This window comes from Lycium barbarum, chromosome 7, assembly GCF_019175385.1.
Source record: "Lycium barbarum isolate Lr01 chromosome 7, ASM1917538v2, whole genome shotgun sequence".
NCBI lineage: Eukaryota > Viridiplantae > Streptophyta > Magnoliopsida > Solanales > Solanaceae > Lycium > Lycium barbarum.
Window position 1 is genome coordinate 111,590,241 of NC_083343.1, and position 14,572 is coordinate 111,604,812.

Genomic DNA, 14,572 nt, shown 5'->3' on the forward strand with positions numbered 1-14,572 from the left:
AGGAAGTCTTTATAAGTAAATAGTCATAAACGTGGCAACCACCCATTAAGTCGTATGCGACTTTGACAATCTACCCACAATTCTGACCACTATCTATGGAGCTTCTAAGAGACACAACAATCATCTAACTTCGGGACGCAGCCCGAAAATCTAGAATAATAAATGAAACAAGAAGTGTCCCACAAACAAGGATGTGGGCTCACCAAATCAACAGCAACAACAAGTTCTCCTAAGCGTCGAAAGTATCACGAACCTGCTCTTCTCCGTTACCTAACATACCATAAAAAACAACAATGGTATGCCTGAGTACTTTCATACTCAATGAGTGCCTCGGGGACAACAAGTATTGTAAAAATAAAATATAATAATACATAAAGGAATCATTTCTGAAAGGATAGTATAAAAACGGTCATTCCACTTTGTGATTCTTAATATCATTTGTTAAACAGTTTACAAAGCCATTAATCAATATAAAAACAGGTATTCAGCATGTATATCTCAATAAGAAATATCAAAACCGATTACAAAGCCTTTTTGTCAATTTATAACTTTCAATTATGCCTTTCAAATTGATCATGATTGTCAACAACAGTTCCATGAGAGAATAAGAATATCACACATGCCAATACAGGCCCAATAATCAATCATATCGCGCATAGCGCACCACACCGGAACATATAACTCTCGGTGGGTATCCTTCCTCCCGAATAGCTAGGCATAAATCACACCGGCCTATGTAGTACGCGGTGGCTATCCTTCCTCCCGAATAGCTAGGCATAAATCACACCCCGGGTAGCGAACCCAGCGGTGGCTATCCTTCCTCCCGAATAGCTAGGCATGAATCACACCCCGGGTGGCGAACCTGGTAGTGGCCACTCTTCCTCCCGAATGGCTAGGCAATTATCACACTAGGATCCATAGTGGCTACCCTTCCTCCCGAGTAGCTAGGCCAAACACAACAACAAAGTTCATAGCATAGAAGCTGATTCACAATTTGTCTCAAAGTAGTCACACCATCAAATAGCATTAAAGTTCATTATGCCATTACGAAAATCCATAATTTCATAGATAATCTTGAAAACGTTTCCACTTATTTGAACAAGATTCCTTTGTAAAAACATCAATACCAACAATTAACCATCATTGCTGATCATCTCTTATAGAAGAAAACGATTATGATTTCATACATGTATATAGAGGCTAATACAATCAAGGTTTAATGTGAGCTTGTCCCCTCACGCACATTAACCATTAATCAAAACATGTAATAGATTTCAAGAGTGTAAAACCAATTCATCATATCATTCAAAACATGCTTTTATAAAGAATCAATCTTTCAAGAGAGTTTGCAAAAGAGACATAGAAATTACCTTTATATTCAAAAAGGATTTTATTTTTAAAGAGACATACAAATCATCCCTATTGTCAAAAAAATGATTTTCAAAAAAGACATACAAATCACAACCAAAGAGTTCGTAAAAACCGATAGAAACAGTATGTTCAAAAGAGACATACCTTAAATCCCGTTAAAATATCCCAAACATAGGCTCCATGCTTCAAAGAATCATTCTACATCTAATTGAGGTTTGTATGACTAATAAACTATAGATATTCACCAAAATCGCAGCTACTGTTCATAGCTGGAAACGCACAGCTACAGACCTTGAAATCCGATCTTCACCGTTCACATTTAAGACCTATATATTGGGCCTACTCAGTTACGATTTGGTCCCGATCCAACGGTTAGATAAGCAGGAAACGTCAATTTAATATGGCTGGTCGGAGGAAATTCTACAGCAAAAATACTAAGGTTTTGTTTTTAATAAAGTGCAGTTAAACCAATCCTATTTCATGATTCTACCAACTATTCCATGTCTAAAACATAATAATAATTCCATATATCCATAAAAGTGTGAGGGTGTTACCTTTATGATGAAATCCCAAAGCTTCATCCCATATTTGACCTTGAATGAAGTTTCCACAATCTATCGATTTCATATAATGATTCGGTGTTAACCTAGTGATTAGCTAAGGTAATTAACTTAGGGATTTGAGTAAAAACTCACCTTAGAGAGATGATATATAGCTCTGGTGGAAAAACGCTCTCCTTGGATGTTTTTGGGTTGTATTTATAGGTCATTATAAAGGTTTGGGCTTTAAAACCTAATCCTACAAGAATTGAGATTTCCATTTTACACAGCTTCAGTAAATCGGTAATAACTTTTTACTCACACGTCTTTTTGGGCTGCATAATATATTTTTGCAAAGGTATTTTAATTCCCTACAACTTATATGTTTTGTGTTTTTCCAAATGTGAAACGAAAATACCCGAAAAATGGACATAACTGGAAACTGTCTCAAACTTGACGAATTTAAAGATTTCTAAGGAACTTCCTTATCTCATTTGACCCCGAAAGGATTATTTAACACCATTATCTATCCCAAAGGGATCCAAAACGTTACAATGACATCTAAACCCCAATTGTTTCACAATGACACCTAGCTCGGATTTACGGGATGTTACATCCCCTCCCTGTATACATGCTGTATTAGTACATTGAATTCAACCTTCATTCTTCTAATTCTCTCCACCTCTGTGATAATACACCATGGTATCTCCCATATTCCATCAACCACATTCTTCATTAGTAAAGAGTCTGTTTCCAAAATCAGTGGGTGAAGTTCATGATTTACACAATATACCAGACCCTCCATCATTGCTCTTGCCTCTGCAACCACATTAGAATTAAGTCTCAATTCATTGCATTCTGCATATATCAAATCTTCATGCCAATCTCTCACACAAAAACCATAAGAACTAGGACCAGGGTTGCCCTTTGATGCTCCATCAGTATTACATTTATACCATCTCTCATAAGGCAACCTCCAGTAGACAATCTTAGAAATCAAAATAGGTTTATATCCTTCAAGAAATACCACCAGTTCAGGCCAAAGAAACGGAATGTTTTTCAACCATGGATATCTGCTCTTTGTTAAGTAGTACAAGTTCCTATTTATCTCATGAATAACTCTATTGAAACTCACCCGTCCTCCATGTTTAATAGTGTTTCTTCTCTTCCACAACTCCCATGTGATCATAGCAGGCACAACATGTAGGATAGGTCTGAATTTCTCTGCACACTTAATCTTCCACCAAGTTCTGATAACTTGATGGATCTGAATGAGATTCATTTGAATTCCCACTTCCCGCTTAAAAAAATTCCACACATCTATTGCAAACTTACTTGTTAAAAAGAGATGTTGCATAGTCTCCTGCTGTGAATTAGTACAACAATAGCATCTTGACACAACAGGAATTCTTATCCTCCTTAGAGTATCATCTGTAGGAAGGACAGCTTTCCATAATCTCAATAGAAAAAAAGATATTTTGAAAGGCACCCCCTTAATCCACAAATGCTTAAAGTCTGCTTCTTCATACTCCCTCTGCCTCAAAATGTTCCATGCACTATTTACAGAAAACTTTCCTGTACTAGTAGGCATCCATCAAGGTATGTCCCAATTTCCTTCCAGTTCCCCTATTTGAATTTCTGATTTGATGTGCTCCACTATATCTGTTGGAAAAGATTGTATAAGCAATTGACCTTTCCAATCTCCCCCATCTATAAGATCTGCCACATCTTCTAGTTCTTCATTTAAAACGTAATCAATGGGAACTACATAGTGTAAGGCACCCAACTTAGTCCAATTCTCATACCAAACATTGGAAGTACCTCCTTTAATCTGCCACCAAATCTCGTGCCCAATTTCCTCCCTTACTTGAATCATTTTCTTCCAAACTTGTGCCCCCCTTCTCCAATGAACCAATGTAGGTATCACCTTCTTACAATACTTATTCCACATGTAATTTTCCCACACAGAAGATGTGGTTTTGAATCTCCACCATAGCTTAGCAAATAGGGCATTAGATACATCAAAGAGAGATTTAAATCCTAGTCCACCTTCCAAAGTTGGAAGACATACATCCTTCCAAGATACCCAATGTCTACTCCTCCCTTCTTCCTTGCTACTCCAAAAGAATCTAGCAAATATCCTATGAAGTTCCTTTATTACACACTTAGGAGGTTCAATCACTTCGAGAATATGAATTGGCATGCTTTGAAGAACACTGTTGATCAGTACAACTTTTCCTCCAACAGAAAGTAGCTTTCCTTTCCAAGAGTGTAATTTCCCTTTCACTTTCTTGAATAGATCAGCATAAAAAATCTTCTTCTTTCTGGAATGGCAGATAGGGCATCCTAGATAAGTAAAGGGGAATTTCCCCTTAGTAAAACCAGTGATGTTCTCAACTGCCTGCAACAAGTTACTTCCCACCTTAGAGTACATAAAGAATGAACTCTTGGATTTATTAATTAATTGCCCAGATGTTTGTTCATATTGCTTCAAAACCTGCATAATTCTCCCTAGTGAATATGGATCAGCAGAAGCAAAAATGATTGTGTCATCAGCATATGCCAGGTGATTCAGAGGATTTTTCCACTTTGGCATCCCATACCTAACATACTTATCATCATCAAATAAGGCATTAAGAGCCCTTGACAGTACTTCTGCTGAGAGTAGGAATAAAGCAGGAGAAAGTGGATCCCCTTGTTTCACTCCTCTTGAGGAATGAAAAAATCCAGTAGCTTGCCCATTTAATAACACAGAGTACCAATTGTTCTCTATCAGCCTTCTGATCAAATTAATAAGATGTTCTGCAAAACCCATTTTTCTTAAAACATGCACTAAATATTTCCAATATACCCTGTCATAAGCCTTGGCCATATCCAATTTAATAACCACATTTGCAGGCTTACCCCTAATCCTGATATCTGAGACTATTTCCTGAGTGAGTAGGATATTCTAAAAAATACTCCTCCCTTTTACAAATCCAGATTGATTTGACGAAATCAATGTACGGAGAATGCTTTCCAATCTGTCATGTAAGACCCTTGATATCACCTTATTAATGAAATTAGATAAGCTGATAGGTCTCGTATCTGAAAAAGTGTGAACTGACTGTTTCTTAGGAATTAGAACCAGGTTAGTGAGGGTAATAGATTTAGGAAGCTCTTTTCCATCAAAGAAGGCCAGAACTACAGCATGGACATCATTTCCTACTATTTCCCAACACTGTTGATAAAATAAGCCTGTAAAACCATCTGGTCCACTAGCACTGTCTCCCCCTAAAGCAAAGACTGCCCTTTTTACCTCATCCTTAGAGGGATAAGAACATAAAGCAACATTTTGGTCATATGATACCATTGCTGGGACATGTTGGAGAATTTCGAAGTCTACGGTATCACCCACTTGTTTAAATTGATTGTTGAAAAACTTAACTGCTTCCTCTGAGATCTGTTCCACTGATTCCAGCTACACCCCATTGCTATCCTGAATTCTGTTTAACTGTAACTTCTTCCTCTTACCATTAACGTGATTATGGAAGAAATTTGTGTTTCTGTCCCCTTCAATGAACCAATTAACACCAGCCTTCTGCTTCCAATATTGTTCTTCAATATTTAAATACTTTTTCAATTCAGCTTGTGCCTTCTAAAGCACAATTCTATTGATTATGCTAGGATATTCTTCAAACAAATGCTCCTTCACCTTGACCACCTCTTCTCTGATAGATAATTGTTTGAATATATCCCCATAAGTCTCTCTACTTGATAACGTCCAAATCCACTTCTCAAAGATAAAGTGTACACGGTCGTATGCAATATAATTTACCCAACTATGAGTCGGGGTCGATCCCACAGAGAACGATATGCTAGGCGATTAAGAAAGTAAGGAACTTTCACCAACTAAGCTAAAGCCAAACGATAGATAATATTTTGGTTTTTGAGAAAATTATAACTAATGCAAAAATGTAAACTAACCTAGAAAGCGAGTAAAATGATCAATGGCCACAAGTTTGGATACAAAGGAAATTACACTCAAGTAACGATCCAATATATTTTACAACTAAGAGCGGGTTTATGTTAATAGATAATGATTTCTAAAATCTCATTGAAAGTCTTCCAACCAAATCAATGAATTTCACTCTAAGCTTTTCCAAGCCTTAGAGTGTGATATTAGGCACAATCAATTTAACCTCAAGTAACTATCCTCTTCCGAGCTCAAGTTATTAGATGGGTTTAATGACCCAAATCCTTGTTAACTAATCTTTCCCAACCTAGATTTCCTCTTCCGAGCTCAATCTAAGTAAATGGGTGAGTCCTAGGGTTAGCTAATCCCTTTGGAAACATTCAAGAACGAGATTAATTAAAGAAACAATAACCCACTTCATTAGGAATAAAAATCATTCAATACATAAGCATAACAAGAGTTTCAAACCAAACTTTAATGAAGAATATTTTCATAAACAAGGTTCAAGTAATGGAATAAATACTACACACTTAGATATACAATACAAAATAAGGAATTGAAGAAAGGATTAAGAAATATCTCATTAAAGTGCTTCCAATCTTCTCCTCCAATGGTGTAGCTGAAACCCTAGCCTCCAAACGTGTATGAAAACTGCCAAAGATGAAAATGTTTTTGCCCTAAGCCTCTCTTTTATGCCCCAGATTTCAGATTTGCAATTCTGCCCATTTTTTGCGAATCTGTCCCGTGTTTGCAAAACTGTCCAGTTTTGATAGTTTTGCAAATCTATCCAATTTAGCCTCTTTTTGACTTTATTTTCACTTGGTTTCTTCTGATCAGTTCTAAATCATATAAAATCAACTTATCAGACTCGCAGGTCACACTTCTTCTATCTTCGTATGTTTTGCTTTATTTTGCTCCATTTTGGTCCATTTTGCTCCGTTATGCTCTCCGGGCATCTTATCCTAAAAAACAACATAAATACACAAAAAGTAACAACAAAAGTGCTTGAAGAGTCACAAAATCTTAAGGAATTAGCATCGAATATCCCGTAATTTCACGGCTCATCACTACTCCACTTAGATAATACCCTCTTAACATTCTTCAATCTCTGTTTAAATGCTAAGAAAGGAGTCCCCACAAATTATGTCTGCCAGTGCAACTTGACTACCTCCTGAAATGACTCATGTTAAGTCCAAAAATTCAAAAACCTAAAAGGTTTCATCAGATTGATAGCTTCTTTACCACATGAAAACAACAGGGGGGAGTGATCAGATCTTGTTCTAATTAAATGTTCCACTTCAATCTGGGGAAATATTTCCTGATATAAAGTATTTACCATTATTGTCACGACCCGGCTAGGGGCCGTGACGGGTACCCAGGGCAATCCACCGAGCACCGCTCGTATTATTACTTTTTGGGCTTATTAACAATCAATTATCCAATTCATGCTCAATTCGTAAAAAGAAACCGTTTCATTTAGAACAAAATACTTTTATACACATGAGCTCTTAGGCTAGCAAAACAATTCATACATACATATGCATGCATAAAGATCCTGCCATAAAACCCTACGACCCACATCGAGTATCTACGAGCCTCTATGAGATGACATCTACAATTGTACACAAAAGGATCATCATAGGCACCTCCGGGGCAATGGAGGGCTTTCAATCAACTAGCAGCCTCTAAGAATCCGGAGTGAGATCTCCTCCCTGTCTACCTGTGGGCATGAACACAGCGTCCAAAGAAAAAGGACGTCAGTACGAATATTGTACTGAGTATGTAAGGCAGGAATGAAATGAACGACATAATGGAAAGGTCATGAGTCAATGGACAAGGATTTAACCTGCACAATGTCATAGGCAATTATGTTTCTTACTTATATCACATTTTACATAATTATAGCACACATGTTAACACATTCCATACATCATCGCACACACATCGCCATATACATCCTCACATCATCATCTGTATCGTCACCCGCGTCCGGGTAACCCTCAAGTGCCGCCCACTAGTGGTGATCATTCCCGGCCCTCTAGGCTCGGTGTAACCATAGCAGCCCGCGTTCGCGGTGACATGCCCGGCCATATAGGCACGGTGGAAATCATAGCAGCCCGCATTAGCGGTGACATGCCCGGCCATATAGGCACGGTGGAAATTGTATCATCACAACCTCAATCATACATATTATCATTTCTTAGTATTCCATAGCCGTATTACAAGTTAGTGTCATTGGTCATTTTACTATCATAGCATACGTTAAGCTTTAATGCAATCACACTGTGTCGGGGTGACATAAGGTCGTGAACCCCCGATGGTATTATGGACATTCGTGATTATCATGCCTCGCCTTGATGGAAATAAAACATAAGACGAGTGGTAACAATAATAACATCATTATCATGCTCATATGTGATTCCATACATAGAAGGGCTCATAAGCTCCATCTTATAGAAGGATTTTGGAAAACTTAAGGGATTCATGCCTTTTGGAAGAAGAGTTAAGCCTCACATACCTTTCGCGTTTAATTGATCTAGCGTTTGCTTATTCTCCTTCAATGTCGCGCCTCTACCTTCAAAAGAGGAGTCGTACTAATGTTAGTCAATTAGCCATAAGAACGCACTACTATTCTAGAGAAAATTGGGAAGCACTACCGTTGTTTATACTACTTTTCCCGTACTTTAAATCAACTCCCAACATCTACCATACAACTCAAAATATCGCAAGCAACAATAATCATTTATATACTTTAGGCAAAATCCACCATTTCTCTCCAATTTCATCACATTTATGGTTATAGGTTCGATATCATATTTTTCCCACATATCACAATTATCTCATGGTCTACAAGTCATTTATAACTTATTCATACTCACAACACCCTAACATTCATGATTCAATTCAACTATCATCCAAACATGACACTATTCACTCTTGAATGACCCATTTGCTATGCTTCTCTATAAGTCGGGTACCTTAACCCTTCAATACCTTAAACAACATGTAATGGTCATGAAACTTACCTTGGATGATGGTTGAAAAAGCCTTGAGTGGAGTTTTCCCTTCTAGCACCAAAACCCTATTTTCCCTCTCTTGGTTTTCCTTGAGGAAGATGAACTTTACTTGGGTTTCATACACTTTGATTCATGGATCTTGTGTTATTGATCATGGATTTCCCTTGAATTTTTGTGTAGGTGAATGCTAAAGAGGGTTCTAGAGGTTTCCTTGGCCAAAATGGTGAAAAATAATGATTTTGGACGAGTTGAACATATTTAAAGTGGTCCAGAAAATTCTGGACCGACACAATGTGCGGCACGCTTTGCGAGACGCAAAGCATGCTATGCGGAACCGCATGTCGTGTCGCAAAGCATGCCAGCTGATCAACTTTCACTGGCACGCTTTGCGGTTGAACTGCGGAGCCGCATGTCAAACTTGCGGAACCGCATGTTGTGCCGCAAGGTGCGCCAAACTGTCCGTCGTAGAATGGCCATAACGTTTGATCCTGATAGGCTGTGAGGGCCCACGACCTATGGTTAGAAATCTCTTTCAATTGTATACAACTTTAATCCTGTGGTGGTTTTCCCAAATTCCAAATTTATAATAGCGTTTTGGCCCCTCCAAACCAAATCATTACGAAGATGTTTCCTTAACTCGCCCTTTTGGATGGCCTATGGTCATGCTTGGCTTATGGGTTCTTCTTGAAACTTACTTGGCACTTCATTACCAATATAAGGGACATTATAATTCTTCTACAAAATGTCATTAAGACATCATTAGTTCGATACTCGTAATTGTTCTTCGTCGGTTGGTTCACTGTGCACGAACGAAAAATTTTCGAGGTGTAATATCCTCCCCCCCTTGGGAACATTCGTCCTCGAATATTAAACTATTTGGGATTCTACAAAAATTTCGCCAGAGTTTCCCCTGTAACATGGCACTACTAACCTGTCACAACAACCTATAATATCATCGCCTCACAGGGCTACATAACAACGGCAATATCTCTATGGCCACACACGACCAACAACATAAAAATTAAAGTATGCGTACCTTACTTCATTGTCGTTTCGTCTTGGATTTCTCTTGGGGGTTGGAATAAGTGCGGATACTTAGACTTCATACTCTCTTCCGCTTCCCAAGTCATTTCTTCCCGATTGTTGTTCCGCCACAGGACTTTGACTGAAGTTACCTCTTTGTTTCGAAGCTTTCGCACTTGCCTATCTAAGATGGAAATAGGCACCTCTTCATAAGTTAGCTTTTCCGTTATTTTCACATCATCTATCGGGGCAATCTTTGTGGGATCTCCAACATACTTGCGGAGCATCGAAACATGAAAAATTGGATGAACTGATTCAAGCTCCGAAGGCAACTCCAATTCATAGGCTACCTGTCCCACCTTGCGGATGATTTTGTAGGGTCCGATGTACCTCGGACTTAGCTTCCCTTTCTTGCCGAATCTCATCACCCCTTTCATTGGCGACACTTTCAAAAATACCCAATCATCAATTTGAAACTCTAAGTCTCGTCGGCGGTTGTCCACATAGGACTTTTGGCGACTTTGGGCAGTCAACAACCGATCTCGAATCACCTTGACCTTTTCTACTGCTTGTTGGATCAATTCAGGGCCTATCAATTGTGCTTCTCCTATTTCAAACCATCCGATTGGAGACCTACATTTTCTTCCATATAATGCTTCGTATGGAGCCATTTATATACTAGAATGATAACTGTTGTTATATGGAAACTCAATGAGGGGTAAGTGATCATCCCAGCTACCACCAAAATCCAACACACACGCCCATAGCATATCTTCTAAGGTTTGAATGGTACGCTCGGCTTGCCCGTCAGTTTGCGGATGGAATGTCGTGCTAAACTTCACTTGCGTGCCCAAACCTTCTTGAAAAGACTTCCAGAACTTAGCTGTGAACTGCGATCCCCTGTCTGTGATAATAGACAATGGGATACCATGAAGTCGCACGATTTCCTTAAGATACAGCTTTGCGTAGTCCACTGCTGCGTACGTGGTTTTAACTGGGAGAAAATGGGCTGCTTTCGTCAACCTATCCACGATCACCCATATAGAATCATATTTACCCCGAGAGCGAGGTAATCCCGCGATGAAATCCATGTTGATCACTTCCCATTTCCAAGTAGGTATTTCTATAGCCTGCAATAAACCTCCCGGCTTCTGATGCTCAACTTTCACTTGTTGGCAATTTGGACATTGTGCCACAAATTATGCTATGTCTCTCTTCATACCATCCCACCAACACATCATCTTGAGATCATGATACATTTTGGTCGCACCTGGGTGAATAGAATACCGGGAACAATGCGCTTCTTCTAAAATTCGTCGGCGCAGACCCGCCATATTCGACACGCATAACCTACCGCGGTATCTAAGAATCCCATCCATAGAAACTTCGAATGGAGACTTTTCCTTTCCATGAGATGTGTCTCTATGACGACATAACTGAGGATCTTCATACTGTCGTTCTTTCACTTCCATATCCAAGGCCGAAATTGTGGAATCATTGATATGAATCCCTGCATCACCCGAATCGATTACACGCACTCCAAGGTTAGCCAATCGGTGAAGTTCTTGAACCATCTCCTTCCTTTCCGGAGGGACTTCGCATAAACTGCCCATAGACCGGCGGCTAAGTGCATCGGCTACTACATTTGCTTTCCCGGGGTGGTATAGAATGTCAACATCATAATCTTTTAATAATTCTAGCCACCGCCTCTGTCGCAAGTTCAACTCCTTTTGCTTGAAAATGTACTGAAGACTTTTGTGATCTGTATAGATATCAACATGTACTCCGTACAAATAATTTCTCCACATTTTTAAGGCATGAATGACCACAGCCAATTCGAGATCATGAGTTGGATAATTCTTTTCATGTTTCCGCAATTGTCGCGAAGCATATGCAATAACCTTACCATGCTGCATCAATACACATCCCAATCCGACACCCGAAGCATCACAATACACAACATAACCATCTGACCCTTCTGGAAGTGTTAAGACTGGAGCTGAGGTCAACCTGTTTTTCAACTCTTGGAAACTACGTTCGCAAGCATCACTTCATTGGAACTTAGCTGATTTCTAGGTTAACTTCGTCAGTTGGGCTGAAATAGATGAAAAGCCTTCCTCGATCCCCCTCTATAATCGCTGTCTGTGCCCATAGATCTAGCCCTTTTGCTTGGCCTCCTATCACTATCGCGATCACCCCTTTGTTGTTGTTGTCGCCCCTCCAAATTCTAAGCATGGGCCTGTATCCGGGAAATGTCCATCCCGTCTTGCAACGAAGCCGTCAAACAATCTCTAAATAGATGTGGTCCCAAACCACTCACAAACCTGTGTACCCGATCTCCCATGTCGACCACCAAAGCCGGAGCATATCTAGCCAAGGAATTAAACTGCATGTTATACTCTCGGGCACTCATGTTCCCTTGCCTCAAATTCAGAAACCTATCTGCTCTAGCTCGGCGGACCTCGGGTGGCAAATAATGGCGAGTAAAAGCATCCACGAACTCTTGCCAAACCGGAGGTGGCGCGCTCTCCCCTCTTGATAATACCCAATTGTTGTACCATAACACCGCCAAATCCCGGAGTCTATAGGATGTCAACTCCACGGATTCGGTTTCGGAGGCATGGACAATCTTCAATGGCCTCAATATTTCATCGATAAAACCTTGTGGGTCTTCCTCCGGCTTTGACCCGAAGAACTCTGGAGGATTTAGACTCATAAAATCACGGGCCTTTGTACTTGCTGCCCGGTCACTTGAACCCACATTTTGTCGTTGTGCTTGTGCGGCAACCAATTGTGTCAGTAGCTGAATAGCCTCGGTCATTTGTTGACCCGAAGCAACCGGCGGAGGAATTGAAGCTGGGGCTCCTCCTTGCTCTTCCACATTAGGCGAGGTAGAAGAAGAAGTGGGAGTGGCATGCGAGGAAGTAGCACCCTGAGCCTCGCTATGTCCCAACTCAACTGGAGGTTCTCGGCTGGTACCTTCACCGGCGGCATTTAATATTGCGCGGATTTGCTTCTTTTTTGGCGGCATCGCTGAAATCATAACGCACAATTAGAATAAAGGGGATCTTACATTATGGCTCTATCGCACGATCTCATAGAAGAAAGATGGTCATTTTTCCTAAATTCCCTGTAGCCTCTTGTCTATTGATGTGGCGCGCAACACACCATAAACAAAACTCTACAAGACACGGCTCGTAGACACTTCCTACGACCGAACTGCTCTAATATCACTTTTGTCACGACCCGGCTAGGGGACGTGGCGGGTACCCGGGGCAATCCACCGAGCACCGCTCGTATTATTACTTCTTGGGCTTATTAACAATCAATTATCCAATTCATGCTCAATTCGTAAAAAGAAACTGTTTCATTTAGAACAAAATACTTTTATACACATGAGCTCTTAGGCTAGCAAAACAATTCATATATACATATGCATGCATAAAGATCCTGCCATAAAACCCTACGACCCACATCGAGTATCTACGAGCCTCTATGAGATGACATCTACAATTGTACACAAAAGGATCATTATAGGCACCTCCGGGGCAATGGAGGGCTTTCAATCAACTAGCAGCCTCTAAGAATCTGAAACGAGATCTCCTCCCTGTCTACCTGTGGGCATGAACACAACGTCCAAAGAAAAAGGACGTCAGTACGAATATTGTACTGAGTATGTAAGGCAGGAATGAAATGAACGACATAATGGAAAGGTCATGAGTCAATGGACAAGGATTTAACCTGCACAATGTCATAGGCAATTATGTTACTTACATATATCACATTTTACATAATTATAGCACACATGTTAACACATTCCATACATCATCGCACACACATCGCCATATACATCCTCACATCATCATCTGTATCGTCACCCGCGTCCGGGTAACCCTCATGTGCCGCCCACTAGTGGTGATCATGCCCGGCCTTCTAGGCTCGGTGTAACCATAGTATCCCGTGTTCGCGGTGACATGCCCGGCCATATAGGCACGGTGGAAATCATAGCAGCCCGCATCAGCGGTGACATGCCCGGCCATATAAGCACGGTGGAAATCGTACCATCACAACCTCAATCATACAAATTATCATTTCTTAGTATTCCATAGCCGTATTACAAGTTAGTGTCATTGGTCATTTTACTATCATAGCATACGTTAAGCTTTAATGCAATCACACTGTGTCGGGGTGACATAAGGTCGTGAACCCCTGATGGTATTATGGACATTCGTGATTATCATGCCTCGCCTTGATGGAAATAAAACATAAGGCGAGTGGTAACAATAATAACACCATTATCATGCTCATATGTGATTCCATACATAGAAGGGCTCATAAGCTCCATCTTATAGAAGGATTTTGGAAAACTTAAGGGATTCATGCCTTTTGGAAGAAGAGTTAAGCCTCACATACCTTTCGCATTTAATCGATCTAGCGTTTGCTTATTCCCCTTCAATGTCGCGCCTCTACCTTCAAAAGAGAAGTCGTACTAACGTTAGTCAATTAGCCATAAGAACGCACTACTATTCTAAAGTAAATTGGGCAGCACTTCCGTTGTTTATACTACTTTTCCCGTACTTTATATCAACTCCCAACATCTACCATACAACTCACAATATCGCAAGCAACAATCTTCATTTATATACTTTAGGCAAAATCCACCATTT

At 40.0% G+C, this 14,572-nt stretch overlaps 1 protein-coding gene across 1 annotated transcript; it reads right to left on the reverse strand.

Moving 5' to 3' along the window:
* Nucleotides 1–2,520: 2,520 nt before the first annotated feature.
* LOC132601744 (uncharacterized) lies at nt 2,521–3,501 on the reverse strand. Its single transcript, XM_060314810.1, has one exon. It carries the CDS (start codon nt 3,499–3,501, stop codon nt 2,521–2,523), a length of 981 nt encoding a protein of 326 aa, XP_060170793.1.
* Between the last annotated feature and the right edge of the window lie 11,071 nt (nt 3,502–14,572).